At 38.6% G+C, this 20,661-nt stretch overlaps 2 protein-coding genes across 3 annotated transcripts; both read left to right on the top strand.

Annotated features, from left to right (window-relative positions):
- The first annotated feature begins 6,877 nt into the window (after window positions 1-6,877).
- Window positions 6,878-11,258, top strand: LOC137284179 (uncharacterized). 2 transcript variants are annotated; one of them, XM_067815900.1, is made up of 5 exons: window positions 6,878-7,181; window positions 7,793-7,909; window positions 8,485-8,613; window positions 9,326-9,471; window positions 10,292-11,258. In XM_067815900.1, exons 1-5 carry the CDS (start codon window positions 7,118-7,120, stop codon window positions 10,304-10,306), a joined length of 471 nt encoding a protein of 156 aa, XP_067672001.1. In that variant the 5' UTR covers window positions 6,878-7,117; the 3' UTR covers window positions 10,307-11,258. The 2 variants fall into 2 exon arrangements, with proteins under 2 accessions (XP_067672001.1, XP_067672000.1); XM_067815899.1 differs by having other exon boundaries at window positions 7,092-7,181; window positions 9,326-9,466.
- Window positions 11,259-15,528: 4,270 nt separating this feature from the next.
- LOC137284135 (uncharacterized) lies at window positions 15,529-20,477 on the top strand. The gene is made up of 4 exons (XM_067815820.1): window positions 15,529-15,825; window positions 16,586-16,783; window positions 17,162-17,431; window positions 18,076-20,477. The coding sequence occupies exons 1-4, from the start codon at window positions 15,657-15,659 to the stop codon at window positions 18,399-18,401; spliced, it is 963 nt and encodes a 320-aa protein (XP_067671921.1). The 5' UTR covers window positions 15,529-15,656; the 3' UTR covers window positions 18,402-20,477.
- The last annotated feature ends 184 nt before the right edge of the window (window positions 20,478-20,661 follow it).

The raw sequence follows: 20,661 nt of genomic DNA, 5'->3' as shown, positions 1-20,661 counted from the left end.
TAGCTCCATCAAGTCGAGGACCAGTGACGGTGACACAATTCCTCGAGTCGCTCACGTGTTCATCATGAACAAGCACAATACAAACTACATGTATTCCTACCTGATGCTGAAAATTGGACCACCCTTTACGTGCTCGGGGCTGGAGAGAAAGGAGATCCTTATCATTCTATAATGGGTGGAGGGGAAAAATCTGCCATGATGTCCGTGGATCGATATTTGGAACTTTATGATGCAGAGTGGAAGAAAGATAAACAGTACACACACAAAACTTCCAGTAAATCATTATTCATCTATGTTCGATTTCCATTTTTGTGGAAGTCGATTTGGCTGAGCAAGTAAGGCGGGTTCGAATTCCGAATGGGACTCAACTAAAAACTCCTAGAATTGTAACTTTATTACGAAAGTGTAATCCCTGATATGACACAAGTTAAATCTGACAACGTTGTCATACTCGTGACGATTAAATATGTCCTCTTTAGGAGAGTAAGAAGCATACTTACAGGATATTAAACGAGCTTCCCCTTTCATATCAAGTTTATGTCCCGAGTGAAATAATTTTGATTTGTCACGAGCTTTCATGAGGGACATAAATTTGATATGAAAGGGGAACGAGTTTTGTATCCTATTTATTACCCACGTTCTAAAAAGTGAAAATATCGTTACAATAAAGCAATGCTTTGCTTTCCTATACTATATAGAACCATCTAACGCGGATTAATACATCATATTGGTGATTGGAATGTGAACCGCTTCACTCCAGGAAAACGTACGCTGCATAGAGGCAATGTATTTCCCATAGGGCGCCAAATCACAAGAAAATAAACAAATTAAGACAAATCAATCGTATTGAAAATTTAATTTCCCTTTTCAGTTGAGGATTAATGTAATTCATCAAAACACTTGCGAGGTGTAAATATTTTGAACTTGACTACGTGACCTAAATCTTTCCTGAACGTCAATCGGCCATCACTGTCATGTTGAGAAGTGTTCCCCAAGAAGAAGATTCTAGGGAGCATTTAATTAGGAGTGGCAAACTCAACAGCACAGATGAATGTGAATAACAGGGGACTGTATGTCTCAAATAGTTGAGCTTAATGTTCTTCACTGGAGGACGAGTTACTGTAAATAATTCGGCGACGCTTTCCGCAGGATGCCAGTGACGCCTTCTCATCTCGGCTTGAAATTCCCACTTATCGAGATTCGATGTTTATGTTGAAAACTCCACCGAAAATTGGGTCTGAAAACACAGCTTACAACCTCGAACGAAGACGATTTCAAGCCTTTTGTGTTCAGATTCTTGGAAGTGCTTTTGACACCTACATAAGAAACCACGGGAGGCATGGCATATGTTTGTGCGGGAGGACGCGAATGGATGCGGTTAACAGTGGCAGTGATAGAGATTCAAGGGCGCCGCTCGTCTTTGATGTTGTGTGTTACTGTGCAGTCCTGACAACATACACGCAGAAGGTATTCAATCTCTTGATAACATTCACAACTCTTCCAACCAACTGTCCGTCAGTTTTGCCGAAATCAATATAGCTTTTACGGGCGACGCCATATTTGTTTACACTCATGATAGGCCATATCTAGACGTATTTGTTTCCGTATTTTCATAGATTGTTTTCTTTTCGTTTTTATTACAGAAACTTGAGTTATCATAGAATTGAAATAATGCTAGTAACCACACTAAATGAAATAAATTTTATCTAATTCCATAGAAGTGTTTTCGTTTTACATGCTTTCAGGTGTGAAAACTTGAATGAAAATCATGAATGGAATGAATGATGAAAGTAGTACCAGTAATGTCAAAGTTCACGCATTAACCAATCAAATCACTTTGTTATGAACCACCTTTACGAAGTACCACGTGGGTAATAAATGAAAATTATATGATGATATTACAACTACATAAAAGTGTTCATCATCATCATCATCATTATCTTCTTCTTCTTCTTCTGATCTCCATATCGCTTCCTGTTTCTTGCCAAAGTGTGCTTTTATCTATTCAGTCAATTGATGACTTTGTTTATTAACACTGCAACATGCAATATATGGAGGAACGCGGGAAAAACTATCCAGGTTAATTTTGTGTTACTGTATCGGGGTCCTTTCACAGGTTAAAGCGTTAGGGTGATCGTAAGTCACTAAGGTGATCGTAAGTCACTAAAGTACCCCTTGTGCAATGTTAAAGAATGGGAGTTAAAGTTAATATTAGTAAAAGTTGTTTCGTGAACAGCAAAACATCCATACAAATTTATCAGCGACTAATTTGGTTACTATATATAGCTAGTTTATTTGACTTCGTCTTTCTCTATCACCATAAATAATATATTGTCGACATCAAACTATATTTAGTCAGCCTCTGCATAATTGTTTTATCGTGTCTGTGAACAAAACCTTAGTCATCTTCATGATCAAGAAAAGTAACTCGTTTCTCCCAGTCGGGATGTAGTACTGAATGATTAGATCTACTCCTGCACAGCCGGAAGAATAGTTGCGATTGTGCCATAGTTAAACAAAACAAAATACTTATTGACCCTTAATTTGCCGTATATGAATATGAATCCCGACAGGAAATCTTGTTGAAGAAAATCCACTTCGACTTTTACGTGTTTTACATGGATGACAATAACCACGTGACAATGACCAATCTATTTGTTTCGAAATGCTTATGGATCAGTGACATATGACGGAATTAACCTTCTGTGTTGTGACTGGATAACTGTGATCACGTGGCGCAGATATTCAAGATTAATCTTGTCACGTTGCCTGAATGATTGTTGTATATAAGTTTTCATGTGATGATGTCGCATTCGCCATCCTAGATATACTCGCGAATATTTATTGAAAGGCGATGATCCTCCATTTTGTATTTCCCTTGTGATGAAAGAACCACGGCCAAGCTTGTCTTGTTTGACTGTGTTGAACATTCCATCACAAATATTTCAAATCAAGAACTGTAAAGGATCTGTTTAACAATGTAAATGTAAGTATTACATTTGTTAAATAAATAACTATTTTATTATTGGTAGTTTGGATTAGTAACTTAGAGGTTGTTAGTGGCCGTACCCTCTACCTGTTTTAATTATAGTGTTTTTTGTCACGTCAGTTTTGACTACATTTGACCACTATCGGGAGCTGCTGAAGAGTTGATATAAATCCAACTAGGGTCCATGCTGGTAGCAAAGGTACTGTAAGGCCCTTGGTCCTAGTATGGTGATCTAAATATTTACCTTCATGTTGTTGGCGATGTATAGCCAGTTTAGTGTACTGTCCAAATAGTTATATCAGTTTTAACTTTCTATAGTTTAGTTGTAATTGTGTCATTCTAGTCTTTGAAGGGCATTTAGAAGTGAAATACATAAGAATGAAGATTTTATGGAAATCCACTTCTTTATTATTATCACCCACCTGATGAAGGTGTAAGCATTAACTCCGAAACGTTGTGTTCTCATAATAAATAAGTTGATATTCATAAAATCTCCATTCTTGTGTGTCATTCTAGTTGTTTGACTGTCCCTTGACTATAGGTTCTTTATATTATATTTAATTTACATTACATATAATATCATTTCAATGTCAAATATGTTTTCGTCATATGGCTGTTATATTGCCGATGTGACGTTAAATATTAAGACATTCACCCGCTCGCTCACTCACTATAAGGTTAATTACAGAGCATGACATAACACTTATGGACCTTTGTGAAAACATTATAGTAGTTACAAAACTGGGTCCACTTGCACAAAGCAATCTTAGCGCTACGACTATCTTAAGCCTGTGTTGAAGAATGGGAGTTACAATCATTGTAGCGCTAAGATCGCTTCGTGCAAGTCAGCCCTGTTGTTTCCGTAACGCTATCATGTGATTTCATCAACGTGCACATATGGCCAGCATAGGCTGATCCAGTTAGGGTGGGGGTGGTGGTAGTGGTTCAGGGGTGGGCGTCCCCTACGTTTTTGTCCCGAAAGTGCTTTAAATGACCATTGAAACACTTGTGAAAACGGGTGAAAGTGTACTATGCATCCTCCCACCTTCCACCAGCTGATTTCGACTAAACACGTGTGACATGTAAATGCCCGTGTAGGTCCAGGGTACAGTAAGTCTTCAGCAAACCATGCTTGCCACGAAAGGCGATTATGCTTGTCGTAAGAGGGATCGGGTGGTCAAGTTCCTTGACGCGTGTCATCGTTTCCCAATTTCACAGATCGATACTCATGCCGTTGTTCACTGGGAGGTCATACAGCTGGAATGCTGCTAGTGACTGACTGACATGTACAACAGCAATTCCTTGAGCTGGCTCAACACAACTTTCGCGCCCTGTCTCGCAACTGGAAAGTCCCTATTCTAAATGTAGAAGCAGCCTAGCGCGGTTAACCGCGCAAGGAAGGAAACATTTTTTTCTCGCTTCTAATGAAATTACTTTGTGAATATAACAGTTTCGAGAGTTATCTTATTGTGACTGTGCTGTGTTATGATGGCATTGATGAAACCAACACACGAATGAATGAATGACTGACTGACTGACTGACTGAATAAATGTATGCAGAGAGACATACCAGTGGAAGCCTTCAGGCAACAAACACACAAATTAATTGGTTGGTTTGCCTTACTCGTGTCAGGTAAGCACTTACAATAATGCATTGCGCATTGTACAACGTTTTGAAACCTTGAATTTATTAAAATGTTCTTTTCAACTGGCTAGTATCTGCATTTAATATTTTCGTCTGACGTATATGTATTATAATACAAGTTATTTGTTATGTAACCATTAACCAAGAGAAAAAAACACAGCTCTCATTCCTAAAGAAAACCACACACAGTCACACTCTGTCTGACCGTCAGGATCTATCACCACTAAGGCCACAGAGACATCGACATCAATGGCGTCGTTGTCGTTTAGACTGGCCACATTTTCTAGACTTGGATTTTCCTGGATATATTTGCTTCAAGGTTTTTATAATTCTCTATACACAGGTAAACGTGGTTTGATGTACAACGTTGTTTTATTTGTATCCGAGCTTGTCAGTTTGATTCTGACAAACGCACTATGGTTAGGAAACAGAGACCCCAGGGAAGCAACTCTACGCGATGAATAAGTCAGTGTCCGGACTATCCCGGGTACAAGCATTAAATGGCATTAACACGAGCAGCAAAGGGTAAACCATGTTGTCTGATACACAAACACAACTGACATTATTAAATCTGTATTGCAGATACCATGGTAACTGAGCAAGATAGAGTTTAAGCCGAAACTATCTGATGCAGCAAATGACCGTTGGAATACAGGCGCATGTCGAAAACTGCTTCCATTCAAATATGAGCACAATCTTCCAAGGTAATTAGGAAACTAACACCACACAACTAACCAGCCAGTCTGTGTTCACTGAGTAGCACAGCGTTCACAGTTTTCGTTTTGTGAATGACATTCCATTTGATAAGAAATATGAGTGAGTGTCATGTGACTGCACATCACGTGATAACTGGGGAGTACATGTCCCGGCTATGCCAAACATGAGTCATCTTGAAAGGTTTAGAAGTACTGACATCCACGACTTTGGCTAGAATTCAAATAAACATTCTCTTTCGAGGGCACGGTGTGTGTGATTACCTCAACATGTCACTGGTTTTAGGAAACATTTGAAATAATTCTGTAAATAAATATAACATGTACTTCTAAAGCGCTTAATTCCATCCCCAAGCGCAATGCTCAAACAACATAGAAATAGACAGTTCATTAGTACCCCTGGTAACCCAAGCTGTGAGGCTTATGAGGGCTTATCCTACCGGATACAAATTTCAAATTTAAAAGAAAGAGGATTCAGTGTAAAAGTCATACCCTCGTCCATTGTCACCCCAACCCCGAAGAGAAACAGACAGCTGAAACAAGCTATTCATGTAATCGTTAACGGAAGCGTCCATATAATGTCCATGTATGGTGTGACGGAAGATACACGTACGTGCTCCCATTCCGTGTGTCGGACGTCACTTTAAGTACTTGCTGAGTTTCTGTCTCATCAACGTCTTGTATGTGTGGCAAGCACTTTCCGTGGGACAGTAAATGTTTACTCTTTTCGTGAACCCTTTTTTTTCCAGATAATTCCAGCACTCTAGTCTTACATAGCGTATCTTAATTCCGTTGATCCATGTTCTTGCCGTTGATCACTGTCCAGATTCGATTATTTACAGACCACCGTGCAGACCTCCGATCATATGTTCTTTCCTTCCGATGCGGCGTAAAACTAAACTCACTCACTCTTCCCTCGTATGACGGTTACGTGTACTGTAAATGTTTCTAAGGAAATTACCAATTTCAGATACTGAAGATGTTAATGAACAGCAAAGCGTTGACGCTAGAGTTGTAACGTATCCATTTCAGTTCAGTTCCTCGTGAGCTGTAAGTAGAATCCACAAAACCCTTTCCACATACAGAAGAAATGTCGACCACAGTCGACTAACAATCTTTGTATAATGAGGATATGTTTTGTGAGAAGTTTTACAGCTGTAGGATGTTGTCGAGTCTGGACCAGACTATCCGATGAGTCCGCGAAAAGGCGTACCCCCCTCATTAAAATATTCCAAATCTAGTCAGTGAACCAGAATACTTCGGTAAACTACATAACAATACAATACAGTACAATACAATACAATAACAAGATTCGGATAACGAGGCCATTGCGTAACTACTTTGTAGGGGATTCCCCTTCGATGTGTTAGGCATACATGTTTCGGGCCCGCAGGGTTTGTTTTGATGGAAATTTCCACGGTAAGGTAAAAAGTACTGGCGGTTTCATAATGGCTCGGGTGGAATGGAAATTTACTCGTGTAAATATTTCACCATGCATTGATCAAGTGATTTACAGTGCAGGAAGACACTGTCGTCCATGTTGGAATGCACATTATACGTGGCTGTAACAACAGACACAGAGAAATAAAGAAGAGTACCAACAGAAAATGTCATGATGCCATCATAATTTATTCTGTACCTTAATTATTCCCAAGGATCTGGAGTGTAGTATGCGCATTATGGCACATGACATTTATATGTATGAATAGTTGACGTTATGAGCGAAAATAGAATTTTCATTGAGAAACCGAAAATAAAACCACGAAGAAAATGGTGCTTCATACCACGGTTTTAATTCTTCTGTCTGTTCTGGAGAGAATAGCATGTATTAAAGGTAATCACGTACTTTCAAGAATAAATTTGTAAATCCGGAAACCGTAGTTACGCAGTAACGCGTAGTCTCTAACTTGAGAAGCTATATGTGTGACTGATTCTTGCAGGTCATTCCTGCTTGACAACTGTACAAGAATCTGCATCGAAACGTCGCACCCTTGTAATAAAGAAGTTGTTCATAATATTCATAAAGTTTGTCAGTTTTGTTCTGTCCAGATTTTAAAATGCCAAGTTACATGTAGTCATTGTTATATTAATATGAGCTGTGGTGTTTGCAAGGAAGCAAGGCTTCACCAGACTACATTACGTATCTGTAAGCAGTGCTAGCGTGTGGAACTCTTAATCATTTGGAGAGTGACGAAATAACAGATACATCACTGTTCACCACCACAGACCTCATAATAACTGTAATCATATTTAATAACTGTTACGTATTTGCGTTGCTTTTGAATGAAAATCAATCCATAATTTGACAATCGGAGCTCAATAAAATATTGACACATTTTTATGGACAGTTGTTCTGATTCCTTATCATTCCGTCGGTCCAAAGTTTCACTATTGTTTTGCTATTATTTTTCATAATGGTATGGATTATGACATAAAATGTTCCAGACTGTCCCCGAGACTCCTACTACAGCAGTGACTCCAACAGATGTGAAAGCTGTGCAGAACTATGCCACCAGGCTACGGTCAGAAAAACTGAGAGTACATGTCGAAGACTGTGTCCCGGTGAGAGGTCTCACGGCATCCAACATCCTAACATGGATCTTAAATTAAAAGTGCAATCATAACCGTGTTCATTAAAACACATCCACCACTATATTATCACATGTATTTTATAGGTGAAGAGACTAACATACTGGATGTGTATATTGATAGTAACATGACATTCGTTATGAACGTGGAATATGGTATGTTTATTCAATAATCGTGGGATAACTCAAAATACAAGACAGTTTTGGAGTGAGTGAGTTAACATCACATCACATTATCAATATTTCAGGATATATGGTGACTATCAACATATCGTTATTGTAACAATCGTTTGTTGATGTCTTTCAATACAATGGGTGCCGACCTCAAAGTTTCCCAGCCGCGAGCTGGAATTCGAACCACTGACCTTTTGGTCCAAAGTTGGACGCCTTGTCCACATGACCAAACCCGTCAGCAAGCAGGCAAGGTAAGGATGTCATGTGTGGGATGACTCCACTGTCCGCACTGTGCTCTCTGCCTGTTTACCAGTTTTAGCAGAATGTTTGGTTCTTCAGAGGTAATAAGGTAACAGATAGTGTTTGTGTTTGTAGTTGAGGACACAGAAATCACAAAGACGTCCCTGGCAGTGAAAAAAGTATCTCATGGCAACAACACGTCGTCAGTGAACACATCCGACTCAACTGAGGACCGGTTACGACACACACTGGTCGACATTCAAGGTAATCTGACAATAAATTGGAAGTAATTCTATTTATTAATTCGGCAGATAATATCGTCGATACCGAATATTTGACTTGGGACCTCGCCGAAACCTGAGCCTCCTGATGTGTGGGTCTTAGGAATTGACGGAGTGTTACTGTGTAAGACGTATGTGCATGTACACACTCTGATTTCCATAAAATAACTTTTAGCATTTCACTGACAGTTCTGAGTGTTTTCGTCATCGTATCTGAAAAGGGTAGCGCAACACACCAAGGGAACCAGTCTGATGTAAACATGTGCTTGGAAGCTGGTTTTACATAGTGACATAATAATCATCATAATCATGTCTGCGACCAAACCGGACTTCGTCTGTCGACATACTCTGACGCAACACAGTCGCTTTAGCCACAGTATGGCTGAAAGACTGCCACCTGGTATCTATCCCTATTTGTTCACAGAATTATGGGTTGAAAAAAAGGGTTTCAACCGCCTTTCTGAAATATGTATACCTGACCATGTTCATGGACACAAGACATGTCTTCTACACGCTGTTGTATGACAAGTATGTGTTCATGATTCATAAGGAAAACACCAAACAACTGAACCACATATGGATGAATGTAGACACGAGAGATTAAAAGCGGAGTAAAATCGTTAAAATCATTCCTCTACTCTTTCAGTCAGTTGACTGTGTATCCTAGTTACTTATAATTGTACCATAAATTCCAGTTACCAAGTACATGGCGTGTTCGTTAATGATGCTGTTGATTATGTGCTGTATATCGGCCGTACTTCTAATGTCTGAAAGATGTCCGTCTCGCTACTGCTGTAAACGAAGAGCACTTTGCTTGGAGTGCAACAGGACCAGAGGTAGGGTTTGATTACCACATAGCATATAGTAACCGTTACTCAGTTGTCCAGTTATTTATGACATGTGTCCATTAAGAAAGATATGGGTTAATAAGTAATGGGAATATATATGATTCATCACCACAGCATTTACTATTTGGAATCACTGAGAATATCAAAGACCTTATTGGCGGTTCTGGAAGGTAAGGTGGTAATTCTGAGAGCCCTCTTAGGCAGTTCAGGGAACAAATGTACATATGAAATATTATACAGTGAATTTAATGAGGGTGGCTAACAGCCTGTCAGGTGACTCCCAGTGGTTCAAGCATGTAGATTTTGAGGCGTGATGGTCTCGGTCGATCTGAACAATGCTTCCTGTTCTGACTCACAGACCTGACCATTGTGCAACACAGAAAGTGTACGAGGTGAAATCATTTCATAATTCTGAATCTAGTGAAAACATTTGTATCTCTCCACTTGATATTACTGTTCTGGGAATTACGAAAATACAAGGCAAATATGCGGATCTCACTAATGTTATGCCGCACTGCGTCTGATGTACAAAGGTGTTCGACTCCCTATTTTTCCTAGTGCATTTGGTTTAGAACCTTCCAATCTGGTGATTGACACTGGAGGAGAACCCGGATGAACCGAAACAACTTTGACGGATTTATCTGTATTGAAAATATATTTTACTTGAGTGTATTATGCAAAGTCTCAATTTTTAATGCATGTACGTTAGCTAAGGGTGCCTAAAGACAGAAGTCATGCGCATGTATTTTGTTTCTAAATATATATTTATTTTGTTTCTAAATATATATAATATATTTAAACGTGTTCTTTCAGAAATCGAGAAAGTGAGTGCCAGAAGCACTGTGATGGCGGGACACTGTCAGTGCTGATTCCCAAGGGACCCGGGGCAGAAGAGGATCCATATTCTCAACTGACGGCGGGGTCAATGAGACCTGATTGTGCGGATCGTTGATTATGCGTATACATATAGACTGTTTCTGACACCGGCTTTGATCCATACTAACTCACTCATTCACTGGATGTAGAACCCATCCTCCTGTCCCACCTAACGCTAAACCACGTTCACTTTCGAAGTCAATCTGAAAGTTATCTGACTAAATTGTATCAGAAAACGTTTGATGGGGAAACATCATTTTTTGAGACATATACGCAGGACATTTAACGGTTCCAGTGGAAATTTACATACACAACAGACTAGCATTACATAGACTTATGCCTTTACTTACAGTGCAACTATCTCCTATTGTCTCTCACATAAAACTTACGGTCTTTCCCGAAAATCGAATACCAGTTACATGTACTGGGAATGAAAATGAAAAAAAAAACATTCATTCAATTAACTCTCCAATCGCCACAAAGTTCCAGTGCACCGACTGACCCAGTTCAGTGAGTCAGTTGGCCTATTTCCATGAACATACTCACTATGGCTGCTTGTAACGTGAATATTGTGTCCATCTGTCTTCATCGGTACAACATATGGTGTGATCATGCCATCTAGTTAAAAAAACACTGCATATTATATGGTACACAATCCATTTTCCGGTACCATTTACGGCAGCGGATTTAGAACAAACAAGTATATTGTTTGCCGATGAAAAGAAGCCAAAAGACATCATTCGATGCAACGCAGGAAACACAGATCGGGTTTTTTTGTTTTGTTTTGTTTTGAAACCATTTTGTGTCGTTTTGTGAACAGTAACTCACCACTTCTTGACAACGACATTAGTATCTATGTCGAAACGTCGCACTCACTGAATAAAAGAAGTTATATATCCATGAATCATAGTCCTCATTCTTCATCTACTCAACTTCTAGAATGCCAATCAGAGAAGTAACTCATAGTTTATTCCGCAAACTCTTGCTTCAGAAACACTGCCTGCATCAAGCTCCCAGTGCTATGTATTTGTTACCCTTGTTTTTGAAAAGACAACATTTGTTCGCACTGAAATTTCTCGTTGAATAGTCTTCACCTCATACAGAATAATTTTGTACCATAACTTGGGGTTGACGCTGTTGAAATCGATAATTTTCAGCACTGCACCTCTGTATTAATGGCTTAAACCTACCCTGATATAATCATGGTGAACATCTTGAAGTAAAAATATCTGATTACATTTTAGATCTCCTGTATCATTTATAACAAGTCCGACGGGATTCACAAAATGCATCTTCGTCTTTCACTTAAAGGATGAATTTAATTATCTTTTGCGTTTCGTGTGTTAGTTGACTAATAAAGGTAACAAAAACAGCAAATTACCAATGGAGAGGAAAGACGGCTTTTGTGTCCCTAGTAAATTCCTTTTGTCAAGGCTCTCGTCAGTTACGAACGTGAATGAAAAATAATCCGTCTTTCTTAGTCACTCGTAAATTTTTGTCTATTGACAAGTGTAATGTGAGGCATGTTCTGTTACTAACACCATATGACTTAGGAGATAAACATCATGTGTTGGCAAGTGTTATTGAGTTTTATTGAGTATTTGCAGCACGGGAATACATCTGAAACCGACGTGCGAATACATGTAGTTTCCGGGAATCAAATACCATTTGATCATGTTTTTCAACCAATCAGATTACAGAACACAGTGAGTTTTGGGTTACAATGTGCTAGAGTCTGAGTCAGAAGCAGGGGTTAATGACGAAACACCAGATTTACCACCAACAGGGAAATGACAACAGGGAACTAGAAATCAGTTTAAGAGTAATCCCACTTGTAGCCTCGTCATTAGACGATGCTGGTATGTACATCAAACAGTTACACTGCAACTGCTATGTTACATCTTAATTGGAAATGGTTGTACAAGTAGTTTCATAATTGTCATCCTTTGATCTAGCAGGTAGGTAGTGTGAAACAGATATTCTGGATCTGTGATAACACATCTCAGAAGTGCCTGTACATGTGGTTTTTTTAATGATTATCATTATTTGATCTAGTAGGTAGGTAGGGTGAAACAGATAGTCTGGATCTGTGATAACACATCTCAGAAGTGCCTGTACATGTGGTTTTTTTAAATGATTATCATCATTTGATCTAGCAGGTAGGTAGGGTGAAACAGATAGTCTGGATCTGTGATAACACATCTCAGAAGTGGCTGTACAGGTGTTTTTTTCTCACCCTTTGATCTAGCAGATAGCTAGTGTGAAACAGATACTCTGGATGTGTGAATACACATCTAAGAATGGCTGTACAGGTGATTTCATGATTGTCATCAGTGGACCTTACAATTGCGTACAGTGAAACAGTTACTCTGCATGTGATGCCGTGTGATCTGTGTACCAAAAATAACATCGCATCACTCATGTTTAACTACCTAGAGACCGGTGAACAACAAGTTAACATTGATTCCAGAAATACATCTCTGTCTATGACAAATCAACTCACAAGACCACACATTCCTGTCTTGTCATGCTCCTTGGCACTCTCGGGGACAGAAAAGTCGACGTGTGGAGGTTGGGGATATACCTGTGATTGTTCACTCAAGCTCCTCCTGCCTAGGTGGGGAAACAGGACATGATGTCTTTACTGTTAAGGTGTCCTGAATGTGAAGATTCGGAGGTAGGTCAATCCTTGACTGGGTTGTACAAGTGACAGAACTATATAGCTATCATGCAACACCTATGTTTGAGGAGGATACGGAACCTTCGTGGCAGATCCAGTGATCGTCGTCAGTTAAGATTGGTGAAGATAGTTAATTTTTTCTACTTCTAAAAGAGATATGTCGGGATCTATACCCCTTGATGCATTTCAGTGTTTGGGGTGTAAATGTAAATGTGAAGATTATGTTTGCAATAACATAGGTAGGTATCATAGTTTTGTCCGTTTCAAAGAAGGCCCACTAATGAATATATTTACATGTTATATAGCTCGAATGATAACAAAAGTTGCTCATTGTAAGTATGAAAATTTTAAAATAGGGCCACAAAGAACACAGACATTACAAGGTATATGTATATGTATATGTGTGTATATGTATATGTAATTGTATGAGTGTTTATGTGTATATGTATATGTGTGTATGTATATATGTACATGTATATGTATATATATGTGCATGTATGTGTGTGCATGTGTGTATGTATGTGTATGTGTATGTGTATGTACATGCATATGTAACTGGATGTGTATGCGTATGTGTATGTGTATGTACAAGCATATGTAACTGGATGTGTATGCGTATGTGTATGTGTATGTACAAGCATATGTATGTGTATGTGTATGTGTACATGTATGTATATATGTACATGTATGTATATATGTACATGTGTGTGTATGTGTATGTGTATGTGTACATGTATGTATATATGTACATGTGTGTGTATGTGTATGTGTACATGTATGTATATATGTACATGTGTGTGTATGTGTATGTGTACATGTATGCATATATGTACATGTATGTATATATGTACATGTGTGTGTATGTGTATGTGTATGTGTACATGTATGTACATATGTACATGTGTGTGTATGTGTATGTGTATGTGTACATGTATGTTTATATGTACATGTATGTATATATGTACATGTGTGTGTATGTGTATGTGTACATGTATGTATATATGTACATGTGTGTGTATGTGTATGTGTACATGTATGTTTATATGTACATGTATGTATATATGTACATGTGTGTGTATGTGTATGTGTATGTGTACATGTATGTATATATGTACATGTGTGTGTATGTGTATGTGTACATGTATGTATATATGTACATGTGTGTGTATGTGTATGTGTACATGTATGTTTATATGTACATGTGTGTGTATGTGTATGTGTACATGTATGTATATATGTACATGTATGTATATATGTACATGTGTGTATGTGTATGTGTATGTGTACATGTATGTACATATGTACATGTGTGTGTATGTGTATGTGTATGTGTACATGTTTGTTTATATGTACATGTGTGTGTATGTGTATGTGTACATGTATGTATATATGTACATGTGTGTGTATGTGTATGTGTATGTGTACATGTATGTATATATGTACATGTATGTATATATGTACATGTGTGTATGTGTATGTGTATGTGTACATGTATGTACATATGTACATGTGTGTGTATGTGTATGTGTATGTGTACATGTATGTTTATATGTACATGTATGTATATATGTACATGTGTGTGTATGTGTATGTGTACATGTATGTTTATATGTACATGTATGTATATATGTACATGTGTGTGTATGTGTATGTGTACATGTATGTATATATGTACATGTATGTATATATGTACATGTGTGTATGTGTATGTGTATGTGTACATGTATGTACATATGTACATGTGTGTGTATGTGTATGTGTATGTGTACATGTATGTTTATATGTACATGTATGTATATATGTACATGTGTGTGTATGTGTATGTGTATGTGTACATGTATGTATATATGTACATGTACGTATATATGTACATGTGTGCGTATGTGTATGTGTATGTGTATGTACAAGCATATGTAACTGGGTGTGTATGCGTATATGTATGTGCATATACAATATATATATAATATTACATTAACTCAGATGATTCCAATTTACAAATTTGTGGTGTTATTCAGTTATACACAATTTAGAACTCATAAGCTCAAAATGTGTTTGATAACAGTTAATGTAAATAGTATTGAAAAAAGACAGACAAACACAATGAAAAAAGACTGAGTAAATCCTTTACTGTAGACTGAGTATGTCATTTAGTGTAGATCATTTACTATAGACTGAGTATGTCATTTACTGTAGGCTGAGTATGTCATTTACTGTAGACTGAGTATGTCATTTACTGTAGACTGAGTATGCCATTTAGTGTAGACTGTAGATTGAGTATTTACTGTAGATTGAGTATTTCAGTTACAACACATATAGTATATCATTCACTGCAGATTGGATGTATCATTTACTATGAATGTGGTATACCCTTTACTATTGTTAGTCAGTCACTAATGTACTTTAAGATAATGCAGCAGGCTATACCACTGAAACTGCGCATTATGCCCGTAACGCACATTCAACGCGCCGTGCGGTTCAGCTGCATTGTCAGGTCACGTGATTAGCTGTTCATTCATGGCAACGCATGGTTAAGATGTGAGGTCAATCATCGAGCACTCCTCACTCGTATTATTGAGATCAGTAGCGTGTCGCGTAGATCTCTCCTAGTAAGGCAACAGATGAATGGATATAATAGTACTTGTACTACTAAGTGTGTGTGGTCAAGTAGTGTCACTGACACTACGACAGTGTCCGGACTCGTCCGTTTGGAGTGTTGACCTGCACGACTGTATTCCTTGCATGGAACTATGCCCACAGGGGGATGAAAGGGAGTGTCCAGAATCATGCAGGAGTAAGTACTTGTAATATTAAGTTTCGTCTGACTTGACTTACTTCTTCTGATCTCTGATCTCTCTGTCTCTTTGTCTCTGTCTCTGTCTCTCTCTCTCTCTCTCACACACACACACACACACACACACATGGGTACAATGAGATGCCACCCGCCATGATATTTCTAGAAGGTGGCATAAAACCATACTCTCTCATTATTCGTTCCTTATTGCATGCATTTAAATGGTCCAAACACCCTTTCTACTTTCCATAGTCATAAACAATGCGTGTGTTTATTACACTCGTTCTGAAAACTTTCCATTCACCTGTTGTAGAATAGACACAAGACAGTCCTTGTCAACCACCAAACATCAGCCACACCACCCACACCCACTCCCCAATTAGCGTATATAGTTCCTTCACAGCATCACGGGTACAAAGTACACAGGAAATGTATACGCATAGTGACACAACGATGTCCTCCTGACACACCTGAAACTTCCGCGTCTAAAAATTGTGCATACGTGTTTATCGCGATCGATGGCAAATGGTGAAGACAACTAAAGCACTGAATTTATGTCTATATTGACTTTATACGAGGCCTGTGAATAAGCTTGAACTGCTCCTCGTCTTAACAAAACAGATTGTAGTTGAATGTATGTGCAGAGTCTATGTTTGTCGACAAGCTAATTCTTGAATATGAATACACATGATCTATTTGACTCGCATCACTAAATTACAATTCATTCATTCCATCTTTCTTTCATTCATTCATTTGCCAGAAAGAGATGCAGCCAGTTTACGTCAGAATTCCCATCACTTACGTCAACATAGAAACGGCAGATATAAACGCGATGAATATGACTGTGACGACTTCAACTACTACGACACCGCCATACACCGATGTACGCCGTGTGACCACCTGTGTGACCACCACGAATACCAAGGAACTACAGAGCGTTGTAGGGAGAAATGTCCAGGTAGTATGCCGCGGTACCTATCGATCCGTGAAGGTCCCGGGGTAGAATAAGGCCTTCAGCAACCCATGCTTGCCATAATAGCCACTGGGGTTGTCGTAAGAGGCGACAAACGGGATCGGGTGATCAGCTGGAATATTGCTAAAACTAAACTCACTCGCCCATGGTACCTATCACTTCATATTTATACGTAAAACAATGTCCTATGAAACAAGCATTTAATATCTTATAGATATTAATGAGGTCAGATGCTGTTCTCTGTTATCGAGTATTACGTGAAAATCCGCCACAGGCGCTGCCTATTTCTTTAATCGACTAATAGATTGTTTTAAGTGTTATCTGATGTAAATAGTCTGTTTACAGATTTTTACCTGTTAACAGATTACTATGCCAGGATGGGACTTCCGACCAGTTCCCCAAAAGAGAAGTCGACAAAGGATAAGAGTTCTGATGAATCCAAAGGAGACGCTACCTTGACTTTATTGATTATATTTGTGATAGTGTTAGTCCTATGCATTGCAATTGGCACTGTGGTTTGGAAACGGAATGAGATTTGGCAGTTCCTGGGGGGACTGTGTACATACGATGAGGAGAAAACCTCGGTGCAGTGCTCCCAGGAAGAGGGCATCTGCGAATCTGCCAATTCCAAAAGTGAGTAGTAGTTGTTTCTGTCAAACTTGGGGAAGTACGAAAACGTTTGATCGTGGATTCGAACCTTAAACTGACCTGCTCTAATTGTGCCAAGGCCTGCAAGGTACCATATCCAGTGTGAATGTAAGACCTGAACAAATGTGTTGTGAGAGCACACGTTTATGGCTGATCCAGTCAGTCGGTACTGACTTAACGTTTGATGTTAACGTAGTCACACGTAAGAGCGATGATATTGTGAAATTGTTCAGCGTTTCCGAGGACGCGTCAATCAAATACCCAATATCACGAAAATCAATGGATAGTAATCATTCAATTGTAACTGATCAAACAATGTGACTTTCTGAATCCGAAAGTTTGGCTCTTGTTAGTTTGTTTTTCGCTGTGTCATAATATGCATATGATAGTGAAAAGCGTTCCGGATACTTTATTAAATTTCACTTTACTTTTTTAACTCAGTGTTCAGAAGCAATTAAAGAAGAAAATGTATGTTCTATAAACTCACATCTAGTCTCTGAAATATACCTAAATTACAGAAAAAAATGAAACTGTGATAATCTAGACTTGGTACACATTCTAGACTTGCATCATCTGTATTGAGTATATATGGTTCTAGGTCTGTTACGTTTACTTTGTGAATTTTACAGCCCCTTTAACTCACTCACTTGGACCAATTTGCCAGCCAGCTACAGAAACTAGCAACGAGAACAGAGCCGACCACTACCCATACACAGAGACGTTTTCTGAGATTGACCTACGGTATGCTGTATTGGATGAACCGCTAATAAGCCACACCACGATTCCTAAACAAGCCTGTTGCACGGATCACTCAAGTCAAACTTGCCCCACCTACCACTCCACCACACCCAAGCAAACCGTTTCTTCTAATGGCACCAACCTGACAACCTACACCAGTCACTCGACAATCCCCAAAGTTGTTGATGCTGATAGTGATGGAACGAGCTTGTCATGACGCAAGTGACTAGCGCACCTGTTAACGTGAACTAGTTTGCGTTTCCTGCCCCACGTCAGTTTTTAATCAAACTGAACACCAGTTGCGATTATATACACACTTTAAAGGATAACACATAACAGTTATTCAGGTGATTGATTTCTACTGGTTTTGCTTCCTTTTTGTGTTACTAACTCGAATTGTGATAACTCTTTCGTTTCGAATATTTGGAGGATGCTAATCTCCACCTTTAACGTATACATCTTCAGTGAATGGGTATGTACGCTTTTACGCTACTTCCAGCACTATGCCAGCACTATTCCAGCAATATTCCAGCAAGAACACCAGAAATAGGCTCCACACATTGTACACAGGTGGGGAATCGAACCCGAGTCATGTGCGCTAGGAGCAGATGCTTTAACCATTACAGGACCCCTTATATCTTTAAATGAGGTGCATATGTTTACCAGTGGAAGTTTTTGTTTTACATACACGCAATAGTGTATGTATTTTGTACGATGTCGCTTTATTCCTGTATTTGTTCTTGAATGTGATTCTCTTTTCTATGATATCGGAATATCACAGTGTGTAAATGTCTGCGCTGTTTGTAAAGTAAGCGTTATTTGTTACATACTAGTTGTTGACCTATTTTCTTGTAATGGTGACCCGTGAAGGTCCCGGGGTAGAATAGGCCTTCAGCAACCCATGCTTGCCATAAAAGGCGACTCAGCTTGTCGTATGAGGCGACTAACGGGATCGGGTGGTCAGGCTTGCTGACTTGGTTGACACATGTCATCGGTTCCCAATTGCGCAGATTGATGCTCATGTTGTTGATCACTGGATTGTCTGGTCCAGACTCGATTATTTACAGACCGCCGCCATATAGCTGGAATATTGCTGAGTGCGGCGTAAAACTGAACTCACTCACTCACTCACTCTTGTAATGGTATTGCCTCTGTACACTAGTGTGGCGATTCATTGTTTACTTAATTTTACTTCACTAGTAAACGTTTTCTCGGAAATTCCTGCGTGGAGAACTATTTCATACATAGCGCTCACATGTTATTAATATTCATCAAGTCCATATATAAACCTCATTTCGAATATAAATTTCGTTTCCGAATGAATAATGAAAAACGCTGGCCGAATTTCACGAAATACTTTGAAGTTCGTTTTGTTTGATCTTAGGGTGTCTTAAAGTTGGTGTCAGAATTAAAGATTTTAGTATCGTGATACGTATCGTATTGTCACCCTTATATCGGGTTTGGTATCGTATCGCGCGATACTTTGGTAATATATCGTCGTGACTACAATTTTAGTATCGTGATGTATCGTATCGCAGGCCGTGTGCCAATACCAGCACAACTGGACAGTTACTGAGTGTGTTTCAGATATACATGTAATTAATTAAACTACTCATGGGTAAGAATATTGTTGAAATATTCTACAATATGTATATATGCACAGTCGAACATATCAGCAGAATATGTCTTTATCACGTCTACTTCATACATGCCTAAAGTCCACATACATATCTCTTATCAGAAGTATATTCATCCAGTGTTTTAAGATTATGTGAGTGAGTGAGTGAGTTGGGACACATGTAACAATATCTTAACATACTTTTTACAGCCAGTACGATATCAAGTAATACTTAGATTTAAACACGGATACGTTACAGAACGGATTTTGCATCGTCGAGTTTGGGACGAATTAGGGAATTACCTTATATTGCAGAATATCATCTGTGGTGAAACTAGTTCACCAGTTTTAGTCTAACTGTGCCGATAGTTTTCAAACTTTTCAGGGGTGATAAGGGATTCACTGGCTGCAGAGTGCGGGTTGCTACATTTGCAAATGCTCTTTGTCTCACATATTCTGTGTCGGAAAGGATATGGTGACTTGTACTTCTTGAAACTCTTCTGCATGATGTTGTCATGTTCATTCATGTGCACGTATGAACCTATCAACTCGTTGAATATCATGTTATTTGTAATACCATGTATTTTCCTTATAATTTACACCTGTTGACATTTTGCCTTGAATAGATATTGTTACATGTTGTATAAATGACATTGTCAATAAATTTATTATGTTAATTTCCATGTTTTTTCTCTTAATATTATGTTATATTGTGCGAAGGGACATGCAATTGCCAGCAACACTATTTTTTATTATTTTTTAACGATGATCTTGTTAGGTGTACATACACAGAATACACAGGTTTCAGGGTGTCGAAAAATGCAACACAGACGAAATTGTTGTTTCGTTGAGACATACG

Source organism: Haliotis asinina, chromosome 5 (genome assembly GCF_037392515.1).
Source record: "Haliotis asinina isolate JCU_RB_2024 chromosome 5, JCU_Hal_asi_v2, whole genome shotgun sequence".
In the NCBI taxonomy this organism is placed as follows: domain Eukaryota; kingdom Metazoa; phylum Mollusca; class Gastropoda; order Lepetellida; family Haliotidae; genus Haliotis; species Haliotis asinina.
This window is presented reverse-complemented; position numbering and strand designations above follow the sequence as displayed.